Source organism: Kogia breviceps, chromosome 1 (assembly GCF_026419965.1).
Source record: "Kogia breviceps isolate mKogBre1 chromosome 1, mKogBre1 haplotype 1, whole genome shotgun sequence".
NCBI classification, from domain to species: domain Eukaryota; kingdom Metazoa; phylum Chordata; class Mammalia; order Artiodactyla; family Physeteridae; genus Kogia; species Kogia breviceps.
The window spans coordinates 151199777-151221300 of NC_081310.1; the positions used below are offsets into that span (position 1 = coordinate 151199777).

At 38.8% G+C, this 21524-nt stretch overlaps 1 protein-coding gene across 1 annotated transcript in view; it reads left to right on the top strand.

The window, feature by feature from the left end:
• The first annotated feature begins 408 nt into the window (after positions 1-408).
• The window catches only part of C1H1orf87 (chromosome 1 C1orf87 homolog), a 94870-nt gene continuing 73754 nt past the window's right edge, over positions 409-21524 (top strand). Inside the window, 2 exon segments of the mRNA XM_059077800.1 lie at positions 409-515; positions 18882-19119. Of these exon segments, the coding sequence (XP_058933783.1) occupies positions 409-515; positions 18882-19119 (345 nt within the window).

Here is a 21524-nt window from a genome sequence, read left to right on the forward strand (position 1 = left end):
GTTCTTCACACGTCCCTCTAAAGCCCTGGTTTCCTCTCTGACCTCACAAGAATCCTGTCACTTGACTTGTAGTACAGGAAGGCAGAGTCACCGAATGGCTGTCAACCAGTTTTGCAGCCCCTCTTAGGTGGAACTCCCAACTCTGCTAATTACTGTTATGTGATATTGGATAAGTTACTTAGCTACCTTATGCCTGTTCCCTCAACTGTAAGACAAGAATGATAAGAGTATCTTTCTCATGATTTTATTAGAAATACTGAAATAATAATATAGGTAAAGCACTTGGTCTCGCTATTATTATTGTTGTTGTTATTATTGACAAGGATGCTACAGTTGCCTAGTGGAAAATCCAGAGAAAGAGTTTTACTTATTTTCCACGCCCAAGGATTTGAAGAGGTTTTGAATATTATGTCTTCAGTTTGGAAGACTGCCTGTGGATCAAATGCGATTCCTGAGATGATGGTGAAAATCATTGGAAGTAAACACTTTCGATACCTTTTAGAGAAGCCAAAGATGTAAGTTTACTATTTGAAAAATACCTGTTTTGCTTGGATGATAAAGAATTTTTTTAATCCAGAAATTTACATTTTTAAAATGCTGTCCATGGAAAATTAAGTCATTAAGATGCAACAGTGAAAGTAAAATAGTGTTGATAACTTCTATGCACAGTGTTTTCCTAAAGTTTTCATCTTTGTAATTCCCCATACTCCGTAATTACTTGGGCTGATTTTCCAAATAGATGGGAAATATAAGCATTGAGACATTTATAAATATTAATGGAGCTGCTTCTTCTCATCAGGTTTGTAATCTACCACATTTAATAATTGTTGGGGGGTGGGGAGGGAGAGGGGAAGGTTGTTAATCAAATTGTTATGAATTAAAGGAGTGGGATTGGTAATGAGTCATAAATTGTAAGAGTTTCACTTACTTTTCTTCATAATCCATACTCCTCCAATAGGGGCTTCTCAGAACATAACTAAGAGGGCTTTCTTCCTCTACACTCATCACAGTCACACTTGAAGGAGGACACTCATATATCGCTAAAATTCTCTAGATGTTTGGCACAGAAAAGTATGACCAGGTCTTCCTTCCAGAGTTTTGGTGGTTTGCATAAAAAAAAGAAGATACTAGCCCTGCCTTTCATCTAGTAGACATTCCATAAATAGCAGCCAGTTAATAATTGCCTTTCCCTCCAAAAATGATTTCCTTAGTTCTTTCCTCTATTTCAGAAACCCACAGACCAAAAAAATAGAGAAACAAAAAGATCTAACCTCATTGAACATAGGTTCAGAAAGCCGTGGACACCAAACCTGGTTATCATCAGAATCACCTGGAGAGTCCTTAAAAATAAAGGTGTGGGGTTCAACCCAAGACCTGTTAAATCAGAATCCCTGAAGGTGAGGCCATGAGGACTACTGTTATGGAGTATAGGCTTTAGAAGGGCAAATGGGCTTTACCTCCCCACCAATCAGTACGGTTGCCCCAAGAGATTCCAAAGTGAGTACTGTAATCAATTAGTAATGTCTGTCATGGCACAGGAAGTGAGCTTTGTAGCACGTGAGTCATACATTTGAGATCCCTACAGACCTGAGAGATGTGAGTTTGAATCCTGGCTCTGTGCCTTCCTAGACTTTTGACATTGAGAAAGTGAATTAACATCTCTGGCCTCAGATTCTATCAAGTGGGGATAAAATCCATCTAACTAGTAGGGTTGTTGTGAGGATCAAATGAGAAAAAGTAAGCAAAACATCTTTCCAGTGCCTAGAAGTATATTCAACGTGCTTAATAAATGGTTCTGCTATTATTATTGAGGCAAATCTTTCCATGGATACAAGACATTAAGTAAAAAATCAAAGCTCTTTCTATGAAACACTCGGCATCCCTTTTATATTCTATGCCAGGTTATCTCTGTTTTGTAGATGAAGAAACTAAGATACTGTTTTAAGTGATTATTTCAAGATCTGCTGATCTTGACAAATCCCAGTCGTTGTCCAGAAAAGTAAATAAGGTCAGTTGGAATGCCTTGCTCAATTCTCCTTCTACCTGGAAGACATTGCTATTCTACTAATTTCCATTCCTCTTTGAGGTTGTTTCTTTAACCCCTTCATCCCCAACCCCTTCCTTTTTCCAGGGGTATCAGAGTCTAATACGTTCCTAATGGGGGTGAGAGGTAAGGGAAGCATCCTTGTCCTTTTAAAGTAGAGAAAAATTCCATCTGTCTTATAAGAAGGTACCTGTATTTCTTTCTCTTTATTCTTTAAACTTAAATTCAGGAAATAAGAGTACATTACATCAACTACATTAATTGGAAATAAAAGACACAGTTCTGTGTCTTCTATGGCACAGACAATAAAACAATTGGGTTTTTGTTTTGTTTGTTTTGTTTGTTTGTTTTGTGTGTGATACGTGGGCCTCTCACTGTTGTGGCCTCTCCCATTGCGGAGCATAGGGTCCGGATGCACAGGCTCAGTGGCCATGGCTCACGGGCCCACACTCCGTGGCATGTGGGATCTTCCCGGACCGGGGCACGAACCCGTGTCCCCTGCACTGGCAGGCGGATTCTCAACCACTGCGCCACCAGGGAAGCCCCAACAATTGTTTTTTTTTTTAATATTAAGGTAAGTTTTCTGATTCTGTTTCTATGGACTTGATGTTACTGTTGCTGGAATGACATAGGACAGTTAACAAGCTTTCCTAAAATATTCTTCTATGGTTCAAAAATAAATAACTCTCAAGAGGCTTCTCGTTGCTGAGTTAAAGACAGACCCACCACTACCATGCCTTTGCATGTTCCAAAGTCTGACTCTAAAAAACATTTTAGTCATGCTACACCTACACCTCTCAGCCAAGGCCTCAAGAAGGTGTTTGCTTTGGGGTGAATCAGTTGAGCCCATAAGTAAAAAATGTACATAAGAAACATAATAAAAGCCAAAAGAGGAAGAAGTCTCTATAAGGAAAATCTGGATTAAAAAAATTATAAATTAATAATGGATGGAAAAATAGAACTATTCTCGTGTAACCACATTTAGTTCAGATTTCTTATAGGATGTGTGGAAAAGATGGATAGTATATAAGACAGATAAGTGATCTTCAAAGTACAAATCAGTCTATTAGTTTGCTAGGGCTGCTGTATGAAAATGCCATAAACTGGGTAGCTTAGACCAACAGAAATGTATTGTCTCACAGTTCTGGAGACTAGTCAGCTGAAACCAAGGTGTCGGCAGAGCCCTGCTCCTTCTGAGGTGCCCAGGAAGGATCCTTCTGTTCCAGGTCTTTCTCCTTGCCTCTTCCTATGTATGTGTCTGTGTACAGATTTCCTCTTTCCATAAGGGCACCAGTCAGTTGGCTTATAACTCTACTACTCTAGCATGGCCTCATCTTAACTAATTACATCTGCAGTCACCCGATTTCCAAATAAGGTCACATTCTGAGATACTGGGGGGTTAGGACTTCAACATATGAATTGGGGGGGAGGCACATAACCCATAACAACCAGTCTTCCATTTTACAGATGAGGTGAGACAACTGAGGCCTCAGTGAACTTAAAGTCAGGCCACTTATTAAGAATTAAGACTGGAATAGCACTCCCTCCATCTTTTTTTAGTTTAGCCTGGACAGTTACTAACAGGAGATGAACAGAAAGTACTCAATGCCTACTTAGAGTACATATTTTTCACAAAAAAGATCAAGGTGCAGGCTTAAAGAGTAAAACAGGTGTCCCTCAGTTTGTGCCATCATCGTTTTCCTCCTATATCCCTACACCAGTCTTCCAACCCTGCTCCCTGCCTCTAATCTCATTCTCTCATTCACTCTCTGAATCCTTGTTCCTCAAAGGGTAGTCTATGGACCATCAACATCAACCTCACCTGGGAGTCTGTTAGAAATGCAGACTCTCAGACCCCTCTCCAGACATACTGAGTCAGAATCTGCACTGCTGTCAGTTCCCAGGTGAGGCCTATGCAACATTCGTGTTTGAGAAGCCCAATTCTCAAGTATAGCTAGCACCATCTTTTTAAAATGCAAATCTAATGAAGTGCCACCATCACCAGCCTCAGATTTGCCTGCCTCCTTCCCCGTGGGCTCCCATAGCATTCATAAGGATTATTGCACTCTGACAATTTCCTATGCATTTCTGTGTTCCCCCCATTTACCTGTAAATTCTATGTGCACGACTGTACCCTCAGCACTGAGTGCAAAGTCTTGTACATATTGAAAGCCTAATAAATGAATTAGAGTACAATAGATGCCAAGAAAAGGAAAGATCTAGAAAGACAATTCTTAGTGCTTTAAATCCAAGTCTAAAGGCCCATGTTGCTAAAATAACACGAAGATATTACTATGGAACCCTGATGAGTCATCTGATAGCTGATCCAGAAGAACATATGCCAGTTGACTTGAGACAAATATCTCATTTTCTAAAAGGAGATAAAAGTTGGTAATGAAATCACAGAACTTGAGGCTTGTGGACAATCCCTGGAAAAATTGCAGGCCAAAGAATTAAATATATTAGATGTGAGAACGAAACACAAAGGTGATGGTCACTAAGGGTTGGTGCATGTTGACTAAAAAACAGAGCATGCCAAACTGACCGCATTCTCTTTATTGATGAGGTTACTGCAGTGCAGATGAAGGGAATCATAAAGCACAGTATTTGTTAATTTCAGTGAGTCATTAGGCACATTTTTCTCACAAAGCCTTGAAATAAGGCAGAGAATTCTGGACTGAACAGTATTAAGATAGGCGACATACCAACCTGGTAGTGACTGAACAATGGATGTAAACACAATGTGTTGGAGGGGGAGAGGTTGAGAGGATTTATGTGTGACCCTGTTTTTAGTCAACATTTTTTGAAATCCCCAACTGAAGGAAGATAGACAAATCACTTTAGTAAACAGGTAGGTAGTAGAATGCTGGGAAGACTTGGCAGGAAAATGAGCGAAAACCAGCAAGATAAAATCAAGAGAAATATATGTAAAGTATGTCTTTAGATAAGGGTACATGTAAGTGATTATATAGAATAAATTTGGGGGTTTTACTAGCTGTGAAGTAATAGAATACATACTGGTCTCTGGGAATTCCCTGGCGGTCCACTGGTTAGGACTCCGTGCCTTCATTGCCAAGGGCCCGGGTTCTATTCCTGGTTGGGGAACTAAGATCCCGAAAGCTGTGCGGTGCAGCCAAAAAAATAAAAAATGAAAAAAAAAAATTTAAATTTAAAACGAGAATACATACTGGTCTCTGCTCCCACCCAGCTCCTGGCATGGAGCTCCTAAAATTCTCACAATTTCCTAAGAGATAAGAGCATTAGGAGTATCATTTGTTCTCCTATTTAATCTTTGACCCTGGTTCCTGACACAAAGCTCCTAAAGCCCTAAGAATTTCCTGAGTGATAAGGTGTCTTTTGTTCTAATGAGGATACTCTTGGTGGGATCCTGGGTGGCTCCAGGATGGTGGTTGGTCACGAGAAAGACCAAGCCATGATTAAAGGCTTGGAACTTTCAGCCCCTGACACCACCCTATCCTCCTAGAGGGAAGCGAAGCTGGAGACTGAGTGAATGACTGATCATAACTACATGATGAAGCCTCCTAAAAATCCCAAAGGTATGGGGTTCAGAAAGCATCTAGGCTGCTGAACACATCTATGTGCTGGGAGGGTGTTGTGTCTGTAGAATGCATGGAAGTTCCATGCCCTTCCTCACATACTTTGCCCTCTGCATCTCTTCCACCTGGCTGTCCCTGAGTTGTATCCTTTTACAGTAAACCAGTCATCTAGCAAGTAAATGGTTTTCCTGAGCTCTGTGAGGCACTCTAGCAAATTCATCAAACCTGAGGAGGGAATTGTGGGAACCCTAATTTATAGCCACCCTGTCAGAAATATAGGTAACAACCTGGACTTGTGACTGACACCTGAAGGGGGCAGGGCAGTCTTGTGTGACTGAGCCCTTAACCTGTGGCATCAGTGCTAACTCCAGGTAGATAGTGTCAGAACGGAATTGAAAAGTAGGACCCTCAGCTGATGTCAAAGAACTGCTTGGAGTGGGGAAAACCCACACATATTTGATGACCAGTAGTGTGTGGTAGTAGTAGAGAGTAGAGTGGAGGATAAAATGGAGGGTTTTCCCCTGTACACTTGTGTTTAAGCTCAGCATGAGCCAAAGGTGTCCAGATAGAGGAGTGGGGGGTGGGGCAGGAGGCAGGCATCATACTCAGAACTAGACCTGTCACCTGGGAGAACTATGCTTCATCCTGGATGCCACATTTTAGGAGGGATCCTGGCACACTAAAGGTGCAAGCACTAAAGGGGTGGCATTATGGAAGCTCCAGGGTGTGACATGTGGCCTAGGGGAATATTTATAGAATCTGGGAATTGAGTTGTTAAATAAAAGAGGAATTGGGCCCCTTTCAAGAAACTCCTGTGAGTAGAGATGCTTCTGGTGAATAAAGTTGGACTCTATAGTTCCTTCCCATGCCAAGAATCAATGACCCAAAGCATTTTATTCCATAGTTACATTGCTGTTGGTATAGAATTGCTAAGCACAGGGGAAGCTGATTCTGAGATTTTATGGGAAAGAATAGCAAATATTTGTAATAATGTACATTGATGTTTAGAGCCAATAAATGTAAAATTCTTAATTTTTCCACATGACTCTCTTGGAGCCCATATTCTGTCACTTTTTAATCCCTCAGAGCCCTTCACATTAATATAATATTTTTTAGTTTCTTGAACTCTTTTAAAGTGTTAATGTTAACAGTTTTAGAAATTAATGCGTATATGGAATTGACATCTTTTCAGTTAACAAGCATTAATTGAGTACTGGCTGAGTGTCAGTCCTTACGGACACAGCAGGTTACCTAAAATTCTAGTGATGGGAGACATACAACAAACAGGTAAATAATGACCATTTGAGTGAGGATAGTGCAATGAGGAAAAATAGAGGAGGGTCATAAGGGTATATGAAATCACAAGGGATATTTCCAGAAGGCCTCTCTAAGCAAATGGCATTTAACTGAGACTGTGTAGAGATGAGTCAGAACTACCCAATGAGACTTATCCATGGTTAGCTAGCAGTGAGCTGGCTAAGACTAGCCTAACTCTATTCCAGTGGGTGTGGCTCACGATTCCAACTTTCCATAAAGCTAGTAGTTTCTTCTTCCCTCTCCTGCCCATAAGAAGAGGCTGCAACTTCCCACAGACCCCAGGTTCTCCAGATATTGGACATCTGGCTTTCCCCAACAACTGCTACAAATAACACCTAAGTTGAGCATCTGGAATCTAAGCAGATTTTTTTGGTACTAGGTCGCCTTATGCCTGCTTCATACAAAGTGCCAAAGTGGAGCACAGCACCCAGAGATCAGGGCAGCTGCGTAGCTGCTGATTTTCCACCCATGAGATTCAGTCTGTGCCGAGCGACATCACAGGTGTTCATCACCATCCCCCTTCTACACAGAGAGTAAACTATGCATATAGCTGAGGAAAGAGCATTCTGGACAGAGGGAACAGCCAATAGGAAGCTCTTGGCGTGTTTAAGGGGGGACAAGGAAGCTAGAGTGGGTGGAGCTAGTGAACAAGGGGAGGGGCGTAGGAAATGAGATCAGGGAGGCCCTCGGGGCTCAGATCATGGGCCATGTGGTCCCTAGTAGGAACTCTGGATTTGTTCTATGTAGAATAGGAAGACATTGGAAAATTGAGAGCAGTGGAGGACACAATCGAATTTATGCTTTCTGAAGGATGGTTCTGGATGCTGAGTGGAGTATAAACTGGAAGAGGCATGAGTAAAATGAGAGAGACCATTTAAGGAGTCATTATGGTAATCCAGGCAGGAGATGGTAGCAATAATCAATTATAGTCCCTACATAAAGCCTAGATAAACTTTGTGATTTAAAAATTCAAATACCGACTTATTCTTTTTTTTAAAGAAATAACTAATTGTAATACTTTATCTTTGTTTATTGTATTTCTTGCTATATAATCTACATATTACCTTACTATCCATGAACTCAATCTCTTCCTAAAACAGAATGATATCAGAGCACAAACAATTGTCTATGTTTTCACAGTTCAGAGAAATGAAATAATATGCTAAAAATCATACTTCTCCTATGCCCTTTCCACTGTTTTTTTTTTCTTTTTTATTAACCTCCTACAATAGGTTTTAAGTTATTATTATTATTCTAGACGCCATGAGAAGTAAAAAGGAGCATGAGATACTGTTTGGGACATATGCCTCCAGCCCAAGACATAGGCATAGAGCTTTAAATTAGAGTATAGGGCTTTATGTGAGTAAATGTCAAATCAATGGTATACAAAATAGGTGACCATTGATCTTAAATCTTGAGACTGTGAGGTAAATGTTGTTACTTTACCATTTGAAATCCTACACTTCCAAAAATATAATAAATAGTAAAAGGCAAAAACAAAACACTATTTACAACATATATGACAGGAAAAAATTAATCCTCTTAATGTATAAAGAGCCCTTACAAATCAATAGGAAAAAGATGATTAGCCCAGTTTCAAAAACTGGCAAAAGATCTAGACAGGCAATTCACAAAAGAAGAAATAAAAATGAACACTAGATACATATGTATGGTTGGGGGAGTGGAGTGGGGAATTAACCTGAGTGGTAAAGAAAGAAGTTTAAACAACAGTGAGATATTATTTTCTACCAATCAAGTTGGAAATGTTTGTATAATGGAAATACCCAGGTTGATAGAGTTTAGGAAAAAGAGTACTCATATACTATTGTTTTTTTAGGTATACTTATAAAAAGCCTTAAAAGTGTGTGTACTTTGGCATCAAATCACCACCTATGCATCAATTCTGTGGAAATAATTATGGGTGGATGTAATGGTTTGGTTTCAAAAATGTACACAAGCATATACAAGTCTCGGTCCAGTAGGAAACAGCTTACATAACTCAAATTAGGATGATTCAAGGAGGATTTGTTTACAAGAGTAAAAGAATTGCAAGATATAGTACAGGAATCATGGGCTAGCAGCTGCAAGGTCTTCAGAGATAGGAGAAGGGGAATGTTCTTGAGGTAGACGCATTCTGTAACTCAGGCCACCTGGAGAAAAGTAGTGACCTTTGGGCAGAAGACACAAGTAGCTTGAGGCACTCTTGCAGGGAGAACCAATCTCCTGCCAGGGCCAGAATCAGAAGACATGGGAGCTGACCAGCTGATCAGTCCACAAAGGTCAGCTTCTCAGAGTGGATGAGGACACAAGGAAGTCAGAGAAAAGGAAAATGTCCAGCAGAGAAGCAATATTTAAACTAGTAAAAATTTGAGAACAGTAAATGTTCCCAAATAATAGAGGACTAGTTAAATAAACTCTTGTATATCTATACAATGAAATACTATCTAGACACTTTAAATGTTCTTGTGGATACATAAACATTGATGCGTAAGGTATCCACATTATATTGTCAACTGGAAAAATTTTAAAAGGTCACAAAACTGTATAATCCTAGTTTGGTTTAAGAGCAAAACAAAACATAAGCTCTTGTATACGTACAGGGAAACTTTCTATAAAAAGATAACATGATACCTTGCCACATATAGTTTAACCACTTATAATTTTGAGAAAGCACAGATTTATTTTTATGTAGTACACTTTTTTTAGGACTTTATTTTTTACAGCAGTTTTAAGTTCACAGCAAAATTGAAAGGAAGGTATAGAGACATCCCATATACCTCCTGCCTCCACACATACGTGATTTTCCCCATTATCAACATGCCTCACCAGAGTGGTGCATTGGTTATAATTGATGAACCTACACCGACACATAATAATCACCGAAAGTCCATGGTTTACCTTAAAGTTCACTCTTGGTGTTGTACATTCTATGGGTTTGGACAAATGTATAATGGCATGCATTCACCAGTATAGTATCATACAGAAGATTATCGCCCTAAAAATCCTGTGCTCTGCCTATTCATTCCTCCCCTCCTTTCCTATAGTACACTTTTCAAATGGTCTCTACATACCACTGATTTAGTTCAATCTAATTAAACAAAACCCCTATAGCAATCATTATTGCTCCGTGTTCCCATAGACCCTGTGGATGTATCTAGAACATGTTACAGAGAGAGGAGAACTGTAGGAGCCGTTCGAGGATCTCAGAGCATGGATGGAAAACCTGGCTCAGAGCTGTGCCTTAAAGCACAGAGATAATTGGTGAAGAGGCCAGGCAGGTGCACAATCATCTTGCTTAGAAACAGGGGCGAATGCAAGTGCAAAGAACATTCAATTTCAAGCCTATAGTTGAAATTGTTGGCTCAAAGATTTTAAAACAGCACAGTCTGTACAGCTCCTGGGTATAATTCACCTAAGGACACTTTGATACAACAATGTTTGGGTTTTTTTGTTTTTTGTTTTCTGTAAAATTAAGGAATGTGATTCCAAAGAATTGTGCTTTATCAGAGCAGATTTTAAATATGAATTAATCTGCTTTTTTTTAAGTGGGTGATTTCTATAACTTGTATTTACTATTATTAGTAAATAACAAGGTGGTGGGAGAGATTACATGAACTCTGTCTTTTTATCTGTTTAAATAGATTTTCCTCAGTTCCTATGAGCTGTGAAATGTTGACCCTTCAAACTTTAGTTTTACCTATCAACAAAGAATGTTTGGGGATCCAAAGGAAAGAGCACCCCTTCTGTACCTGGGTAATGAGAAAGGTGTTGATAAAGGAGATAGCACTTTAACTTAGGACTAAAATAAAATAACCATTTGTCACAGGCTAACTGGGAACCCAGGCTTGGTGCTAAATATTATATACATCTTATCTTGATAAGTATTATTTTTCTAATCTCACAGATGAGAAACTGAAAATTAGAGATGTGAAATAACTTATCAAAGTCACACAAGTTATGTTTGGGGTTAGGACTCAAATCCAGGTCTCTTGGACATATAGCTCACGTCCTTAGCCACTGCCTGAAATTATTTGTACATTTTACACAACTATGGAAAAGACCTTCCTTTTTCATTGTCTATGCCATTGTTTCTCAAACTTCAGTGTACATAGGAATCATCTGAGGTGTTTGATAAGAATATAAATTTTCTTGTCCTGCTTTCAGAAATTCTGATTTAATAAGTTCAGAGTGACCCAAGTTTCTGTCTTATTATCCAGCACGGTAAACAATTCTTACCCACCTCAGGTGGTCTGAAGTTCAATTACTGTCTTTTTCTCCAAGAACAAGCCCTTCATTCTATCTGGAATATTTTCCCACCTCTTACTTTCTCTTTCATCTGCTATCTTATAAATCAATTCCTTCATGGAGTCATTTCCACTCCTCTTAAGCAGATTTGGTTTGACAACCCTCTGTGATTCTATATCTCTTTTTTACATACTCTATTTTTTCAATTATCACATTGTATTATAATTTTCTGTTTAAATGTCTGCTTTTCCCACTTAACTGTGAGATCTTTGAAGACAACACAACCTGAAGACAGTGAGTGGATTGGATGCTCACTGCAACCCTGACTAAGAAGATAATAATGTATAGCTAAAAAACAAGTAACATAGAAGAAAACATCCATGGTGTAAATATGCCTAAGGCTGTAGAATTGGATTTACATGTAAAAAGGTTTCAGAAGAGTAAGCATGTTGAGATATCATCTTCTATGAGTTAATTTATCTGAAGAAAATGAAAACACTAATTTGAAAAGATATGTGCATCCCAATGTTCATAGCAGCATTATTTACAGTAACCAAGATATGGAAGCAACCTAAGTGTTCATCAACAGATGAATGGATAAAGAACATTATATATGCAATGGAATATTACTTAGCCTTAAAAAAGAATGAAATTTTGCCATTTATGACAACATGGATGGACCTGGATGCTTAGTGAAATAAGTCAGACAGAGAAAAACAAATACTGTATGTTTTCACTTATTTGTGGAAGCTAAAGAATAAAACAAATTAATATAACAAGACAGAAAGGGACTCGCAGTTACAGAGAACAGACCGGTGGTTGCCAGAGGGGAGCGGGGTTGGGAGAGGAGCAAATGGGTGAAGGGGACTAAAAGGTACAAACAACTAGGTATAAAACATGTATAAAATGTACATCACAGGGAATATAGCCAACATTTTATAATAACTTTATATGGAGTAAAATCTATAATGATAGTGAATTACTGTGCTGTACACCAGAAACTAATATAACATTGTGAGTCAACTATACTTCAATTAAAAAAGAAAAGAAAAGGTGGGGGAGGAATAAATCATACCAAAGAACAATTGGTGATTGAACTGGTTGCTAATTTTGCAGCCAAAATGGCCCCAATTTGAGAAACTATTCTCATTCTGTAAAGTAGTATAGTGAAAAATGCCATGAAAAATACACTTTGGTTATTTTCATTGTTGTCAGAATGTGGCTCAATGCTATGAAGAGGGATGTGGGATACTTTGGAAATAACTTTGGGAACGTTATGAACCCCTTGTCTCTGGGAAGTTATAAACCAAAGCTGAAGGAGGGCCACTTGAGTGTTCTGAGAGGGACTTTATAAGCCTAGGTTGGAAGATGGACTAGGTACTTCTATATACATTATTTTTTATTAACATTTTAAAAGAGAATCAAAATCCTTTTGTTTAACAGTAGCCAGTTTGGGCTTCCCTGGTGGCGCAGTGGTTGAGAATCCGCCTGCCGATGCAGGAGACACGGGTTCGTGCCCTGGTCCGGGAAGATCCCACATGCCGCGGAGCAACTAAGCCCGTGAGCCATGGCCGCTGAGCCTGTGCGTCCGGAGCCTGTGCTCCGCAACGGGAGAGGCCACAACAGTGAGAGGCCCGCATACCGCAAAAAAAAAAAAAAAAAAAAAAAAAAAAAAAAAAAAAAAACAGTAGCCAGTTTGTTTATTATGGGTATGAAGTTGAGGAAAAATGTGGAGGAAGGAGCCATACAGACCTGGGTCTGAGCCCTAGATCTCTACTTTTTATCAGTTTATCAATGAGCAATTTTCTTAATCTCTCTGATGATTTCTTTTCTCATCTGTACAATGATGATCATACCTACTTTTCAGGATTATTAGAATAACATGAAATAATTTATGTGAACTTATACACAGTGGCTGACACATAGAAATAAACATTTAGGACATGTTAGCTAGCATAATTACAATGACAAAGAAATAATTGGGGCATGGGTTTGGGAATTAATGTACTTTAAAAATCTTTCTGAAGACTAAACATCAATGATAATCGTATATGGATGGCTCCAGGGAGTAAACAAAAAAAAAAAAAAAAGAGGAAAAAAACCCTCACATTTCATCACAACAACATCATTTGCTATGTTAGCACAGGCTTTACGTTTCAGCTTCCCCATGGAGCTTGGTGAGATTTTCAGCTGCAGTCCCCTCCCCAGTCCCACTTTATTTTTTATTTTGTTGTTGTCTTTTTAAAAGAGAAAAGTCTGGTTGTGCCGATTATCTGTTATTACTTCCAAACAAGAACATGCTTTCATTTACTGAAATTAGATCCCCAGTCACTGTGTTGGCACACTCCGGACTGTCTTCTCCAGAGGGTTTGAGGCCTGTTAGATGGTACGCAGTTGGAAATTGGCAGCACTGAGCCTCTGCCAAGGCTGGCAGACCTTTAAGATGGCATCTGGTGACCTTTTTGCTGAGCCCCCTGGGTCCTCCATTTGCAAGTTGATCTTCTCACGAGGGTTGCAATCCAAATCAAATGTGAGATCTGGTGAGGTGGAGTTGCATGGGAGGTGGGGCCAGTGTGGGATCTGTACATTGCTTTGGGCAGAGGATGCTACTAGACACGCTTGCAATGTTTCTTTCTAATCCTGAGACTCTGAGCTCTACAAAAGGGTGGCACTAAAGGGCTGATTTGCAGGAAGAGCCTAGTGTGAGAAAGGGAACAATTGGACAGTTTTCTCCTCATTTATTTATCATCCAGCATTACTGTCATCCTTCCTAATTGCCGTAGCTCCCAGATGACACTAAACCCTTCACAGCATCCCTGAGAGCAGCAGCTGAGGTTAGCAGTACATATGAGGAAGCTAGCTGTGTCTTGCTTCCTAGACAGTATTGATGACATTTTTTTCCTTCCTTTGAAACGGCAAATTTCTATTTTCAATACTGCAGGTAGCTAGCACACACACCTAGAAGAAAGAACTGTGGGTTTGTGAACAACATAACCACAAACGCCTGTTGACGAATTGTGCTAATAGCAGACACATGCCATTTCTCAGCTAGGGAGTCTTTCTCATAATTTTTAAGTGCTATATATGTTGTTTGTTTAAAAAAAAAGAAAAACAGCTTTTACTTTGAACAGAGTTAACAGGTCATTTTTGATTTTACTTCTACTGTGGCTGTTTTAACAGACAGGCAGCTACATTTCACATTTCTCAGGCAATTCTGTCCTGAGACTGCTCACAAAAGGATTTTGAGGGTGATTAAAGCAAAGATGATTCATCCCCCTTACCTTTATCCAGAAGAGTTAACTGTCTGCGCCATGAGCACTTTTGCTTTTTAATCCTGCACTTCCTGCATGCCTTGTCCTCTAATTTCTGTTCCTCACATATTCCCTAACTTCCATGGATCCTTTTCTGACTCAGAACAATCAAGGTGCAATCAAGAAGACTTAGACCCTGTGGATGTATCTATGTAGAATTGGACAAATCGCGTGAACTGTCAGAACCTAAATTTCTTTGTCCTAAAATGAAAGTAATACGGGCACCTACCTATAGGGTTGATCTAAAGATTAAATAAAAGAATGTTTGTAAATGGCTATAATGTGGCTGTCATGTAGCTAAATACTCAGTAATACTATTATTTTTGCAACCATTGCAAACCATAGTTAACTTATCTTTCTTAGGAACTTCAAATAGCACTGATTCTTTGTTACATTCACTTGACATTTATTTATATACCAGTTAGGTAGATTTCATATTATTTATGTAAATTTTATGCCAATTTCTTTTAACACTTTATAGAAATATACCTATGTAGTACATAAAATTGCACATGTTATAAGTATACCACTCACTGAATTTTCACAAACCTAATTTACCCTTGCAACAAACATCCAGATCCAGAAACAGAATGGTACCCAAATCCTAGAAGGCCCCCTGATGTTCCCTTCTGGACTTTATACCTCCCCTCAAAGATAATCACTATCCTGACTTCTAGAAGCAAGTTTATACCAGTTGTTAACCTTATTATTTCTGTTAGTTTTGGACAGCGAAATGAAATGAAGTTTCTTGAGGTCAGGGACTGTATGTTATGTCTTCTCTCACTGTAAGAACTATGTGTTATATATACACTCTTCTTCTAGCATTCCCATCTTGCTGTATTGCCATTTGATTGCACCTGTCTGGCAAAGCCCCAGCCCTGGACGAGCCCTGCTGTCTGCCTTCCTTGCATTTCCACGAGGACTACTGGGCATGTGCCCTCTCCAACTGGTGCTGCAAAATCTGTGGTCTCCAACCTTCAGTGGCTGCTCAGTTGTGCCCAGCCAACCTTCCTTATTTTTCTGATCAGCTATCTTCCACTCTTTATAGAAGCTATGTCAGGCCGTATGTCCTTAATTCAGACTTCCTACCCCAGCATTTCCTTTCTTGAGACCCAACAGGTAACCATACCTTGTATGTCAAAGAGAAAATTCAAGCTGTCAGCAATTTGCTCAGTCTCCTGTCACCAAATGTTAAAATTTGCCTACATCCTCACCCATATTCCTACTTCCCCACCCTGAAGTTTCATTTCTATCTCTGTTCTCTCAGAGATCTTACTTTGTCAGGGTTCACCTCATTTAATCAATGATATGCTCTCCTTTGGTCATTTGGCTCTTCATTTATTTTTTGTTTGTTTATTTATTTATTTATTTATGGCTACGTTGGGTCTTCGTTGCTGCACGCAGGCTTTCTCTAGTTGTGGTGAGCGGGAGCTGCTCTTCATTGCTATGAGTGGGCTTCTCATTGCCCTGGCTTCTCTTGTTGCGGAGCATGGGCTCTAGGCATGCGGGCTTCAGAGGTTTTGGCTCGCGGGCTCTAGAGCGCAGGCTCAGTAGTTGTGGCGCATGGGCTTAGTTGCTCTGCAGCACGTGGGATCTTCCCAGACGAGGGATTGAACCCGTGTCCCCTGTATTGGCAGGCGGGTTCCTAACTACTGTGCCACCAGGGAAGTCCCAGCTCTTCATTTAAATATGTTAAAGTCCCTACTGTCTTTAGTTTCTTTTTTATAATTTTGTTTTTTTAATTGAAGTATAGTTGATTTACAATGTTGAGCCAATCTCTGCTGTGCAGCAAAGTGACTCAGTGATACACATAGAGACATGGTTTTTATTATATTCCTTTCCCTTATGGTTTAGCACAGGATATTGAATATAGTTCCCTGTGCTATATAGTAGGACCTTGTTGTTTATTCATTCTATATACAATAGCTTACATCTGCTAATCCCAAACTCCCTGGTCCTTCCCTCCTTCACGCCTCTCCCCCTTGGCAACCACAAGTCTGTTCTCTATGTCTGTGAGTCTGTTTCTGTTTTGTAGATATGTTCACTGGTGCCATATTTTAGATTCCACATATAAGTGGTATCATATGGTATTTGTCTTTCTGTTTCTGACTTACTTCACTTAGTATGATAATCTCTAGTTGTATTCATGTTGCTGCAAATGGCATTATTTCGTTCTTTTTTAAGAATGAGTATTCCATTCATCCATTCTTCTATTGATGGACATTTAGGTTGTTTCCATGTTTTGGCTGTTGTGAATAGTGCTTCTATGAACATAGGGGTGCATGTATCTTGTTGAATTATAGTTTTGTCCAGGTATATACCCAGGAGTGGGGTTGCTGGACCATATGGGAATTCTATTTTTAGTTTTCTGAAGAACATCCACATTGTTTTCCATAGTGGCTGCACCAACTTACATTCCCACCAACAGTGTAGGAGGGTTCCCTTTTCTCCACACCCTCTCCAGTATTTGTTATTTGTAGACTTTTTAATGATGGCGATTCTGACCAGGGTGAGGTGGTATCTCATGGTAGTTTTGATTTGCATTTCTCTAATAATTAGCAATGTTGAGCATCTTTTCATGTGCCTACTGGCCATCTGTATGTCTTCTTTGGAGGAATGTCTATTAAGGTCTTCTGCCCATTTTTGGATTGGGTTGTTTGTTTTTTTGATATTGTGCTGCATGAGCTGCTTGTAAATTTTGGAGATTAATCCTTTGTCAGTTGCTTCGTTTGCATATATTTTCTCCCATTCTGAGGGTTGTCTTTTCGTCTTATTTATGGTTTCCTTTGCTGTGCAAAAGCTTTTAAGTTTCATTAGGTCCCATTTGTTTATTTTTGTTTTTATTTCCATTTCTCTAGGCGGTGGGTCAAAAAGGATCTTGCTGTGATTTATGTCATAGAGTGTTCTGCCTAAGGCATAGCTATTTTTAAATTTATTTTTCCTGATAATAAAATAACATTTCCTCATGTAGGAAATTTAGATTAATAGCTTTATAAGATATAATATAGCATAATGCAATATCCTAACTTCTATTAGGAGATACTTACTGTTTACTTCTGACATTTCCTTCTAGATATATTCTAACACATGAACACATATATATCTATACATGAATTTATAGTTAAGATAATTATATATTTTCATTTATTTGTATAACTAGACATTTTCTTTTGTCATTAAAATTATTCATAACTATTTTAATGGCTCCATACATTCTCTCATATGAACATAGAATGAAATATTCAACATATCCATCTATTAAAACATACTTAGAGTTTTAAATTTTTCTTTTTCTGCATTTTTTCCTTAATATACATTCTTAAAAATTAATTTACTAGGTTAAAAATGTCAAGTTCCTGACTCTTAACATGTTTAGTCTGGTCATCCACTATAAGAATTATATCTATTTATGTGACCATGAGCATTTGTTTTTCTTATTTTCTTATTTCTTATTTTTCTTATTTCAAACAATGCCTTGGGCTTCCCTGATGGTGCAGTGGTTAAGAATCCACCTGCCAATGCAAGGGACAGGGGACACAGGTTCAAGCCCTGGTCTGGGAAGATCCTACATGCCGCAGAGCATCTAAGCCCATGTGCCACAACTACTGAGACCGCATGCCACAACTCCTGAAGCCTGTGCGCCTAGAGCCCGTGCTTCACAACAAGAGAAACCACCACAATGAGAAGCCCGTGCACCACAACGAAAAGTAGCCCTCACTCACCACAACCAGAAAAAAGCCCGCTCACAGCAACAAAGACCCAATGCAGCCAAAAATTTGAAAAATAAATAATAATAAAAAAGTAAAATAAATTAAAAAAATAAAACAATACCTTGTAACTGTTTTGACTTATGTCTTTAGTTATTAAACAAAGTTGAATAATTTTTAGATTTTTGTTTTTTATTTAAATTTCTTTGAGTCATTCCTACAGGTTTTTTTTCTTTTTTATCCCTCTATATTTAAAATTAAATGGAAGACTACTGAGAGAAAAAAAAGCCTCACGGTGAGGCAATTAAGGAGAAACATAGAGCAGCACTGGAGCTGGCAAACTGCCTTGACTTTCTTCCTTTTCTAGTTGAAAACACTGAAAATACCTGTTAGACTTGTAAGTAAAAAAGATATGTGATAACCTTTACGGTTCATCTTTGACACTGCCATTTCTTACAGTAAGGGTTTTGGAGCAGATGGACAGATTATGAGTATATGGAAGATAAAGCCTGAGAAGAGAATAACATGGTCTCTCTATGTTAAATGATCCCTTGACAAATAACCAACGTTTACTTCTTCATTACGCCATGCTAAGTTACCAATGTTCCCAACACCATGCTAATACTTTCCTTTTCTTATGCCAGCCTAGTGCAGATGTAATCTGCCCTGAGTCACAAAGTGCAAAACTGTTTCTTCCCAGCAAGGAGAATGAGAACTTGAAGGCAGAAACTCAAACAGTTCTCCAGAAATCAGTGACTGGTACTGCAAAGCAGATTAGCAGAGACCACCCCCCAGCTTCTACTAATCCCACAGATCATCAAATCAATCATGACCCAGATGATGTGGAAAAGAGCAAGCACCCAGAGAAAAACCAGAAACCAGAGGAAAACCAGAAACTCCGAACGGGAGCACTTAGTTGCAGATTTCTGAATGGTAAAGTGAGTAACAAATACCTGAACTTTTTTTGCTAATTGTCTAGGAAAATTCAGAGTTAGGTCGGAAACATAGACTCACACCAACACACACTTCTACTAATGGTAATTAACACATTTTGCATCAGATAGAGTTAGAATCATTTTTTTCATCTGAAAATGAATTTTAAGGTCATTTTGTATATTGCATCTTTGCTGACCACTAACTGAATTGGTCAGCCTATTTTATCTGTGACTAACTCAGCGATAGTTATACAGTGTTGTCACCGTACATGCAAATTTGGGGTGTGCTGGAGGGGGAGGGTTCGTCTGCTTTAACATTACAGGAAAACATTTATATTCAAAATCCAATGAAATATGTCTAGATATCAAAAAATTATCAGCCTAAAACTATCTTGATATAAATATATTATCACTGCACTCTGTTAAGAATCAACCAAACAATCCACAACAAACTAACTTGGTAATGATGAATCTAAATGATTATTAATTTGTAATTAAAAAGCAAGAGTAGCAGCAATTTAAAGCTGGACCCAAATCAAGACAAACTAATGATTCATTGGTAACAAAGTAGCATTTCCAAAAATTGCTGAAGTTGCAATTAAACAGACATATAGAGGAGTTTTGCAGTACTGCCAAGCATGAAGTAACAGCCAGATATTTTAGTAGAATACTGAATTAGAGTCTGCAGTAAACTCTAACATAACTATTTTTAGTTTATAATTTTAATAGCCCTTACTAAATCACTCAGATGCTCGCTAGTTTCCAGTCATGAGAATATAAAATCCTGTGGATTTGGGATCTTTTGCTCATGAGAACTCTGGAACTCTCTGAGGTCCACCAATGGACCTCAGACCATGTTCTGCAAGGTCTCAAACACTGGGGACTGCTCTTTTTCCTTCCTAAAATTTTTATTGATCCTTCTAATTATAAAGTATTATATACTCATGTAGAAATTTTGTAAAATGGAAGAATATAAATAAGAAGAAATTAAAACTCAATCAAATAGTGGTATATTTCTTTCTCTTCTTTCTTCCATGCATGGACACTGAATATGAACCATTATGTATATACTCTTTGTTATCCTGGTCTTTTCACTTCATATCAAGAATTCTCCCCCAGCTTCAAAAAATTCATCCTAAGCATCATGTTTAATGTCTCTATGAGAGTCATAATCAGAACTAACACTTATATAGCATTTACTGTGTGCCAGGCACTATTCTAAGCTCTTTACATATATTAACTAACTTACTACTCCCCAAGCACCCAATGAGGTAGGAACTCTTATTATCTTCAGATCATAGATGAAGGAACTGAAAAACAAAGAGGTCAAGTGCCTTGCCCAGGTCATAAGGCTGAGAAGTGGCAGAGCCACAGCTGAGGCCCAGGTTCTAGGTCCTTAATCCCCAAACTGTATTCATTCTTTTATATGGATATAACATGGCTCATTTAACTAATCCCTTATTGATGGGCATTTAAGTCACTTCTAGTTTTTCTCTTATAAATGAAATTTTGTTTCTTGGCACTCTCCCTATCACATCAAGTTACCCATTTGGGGTACAGTTTCTGGATTAGCCATTGTAAAAGGCAGAATGTTCATTGGGTAGGCTGTTCTTGGACCTCCACAGTCTGGATTCTTTGCTAGCTCTGTAGTGCCAGAGGGAGATGATTTGTCCCTCCTCTCCCAGTATTCAAGGAGGTTTCTGATGGGAGGCTCAGCAGGGCTACTACCCAGCCACCAAACACAGCAATACCTCATAGGAAGTGGGGGCCTAATTGGTTCTGTCTGCCAAGTGTATGGTCCTGGGCAGCCAGGTGGCAGCCACAGTTGCCTGGTACAGAGACCCTCATTACCACCTTGACTAAGTGGTAAAGGGAATCCTGCCACAGTGAGAGAAGTAAACCAATCAGAACTCCTTCTAGATCCTTATTCCTCATACACAGATGAAAATAAGCCTTCCTGCCTGAGATGTAACAGGCAATCTGGACCAGCTGAATTTGCTCTAAAAGAAAAGTAGCTGATAGAGACTTGAGCCACCATGGGTGAGGACAGGCAAGTATGAAACTCTATTCTAAATTACATATAAATTTGAAGAGTATCGTTAGTAGGAGGTAAGTAAAGCTGAAAATGTTAAAAGAGTATCCATAGTTTCATGTATCCAAGAACAGTAAGGTAGCTTAGAGATCAATAAATACAAACTTTCATTTCACAAATGAAGAATAAGAGGCCTAGAGAGCTTAAATGATGGTTCAAGGTCTCACAGTTAGAGCCTGGCTCTTCTCACTGCCAGCCCTAGGACCTTTTGTCTCTAAGTTCTCTCCTTCCATATCTTTGAAAATACATATATGTTGTTTACACTGTTTCTCAGAAGCATCAGCTCTGCCTTCTCTCAAAAAAATAAAAAAAGAAT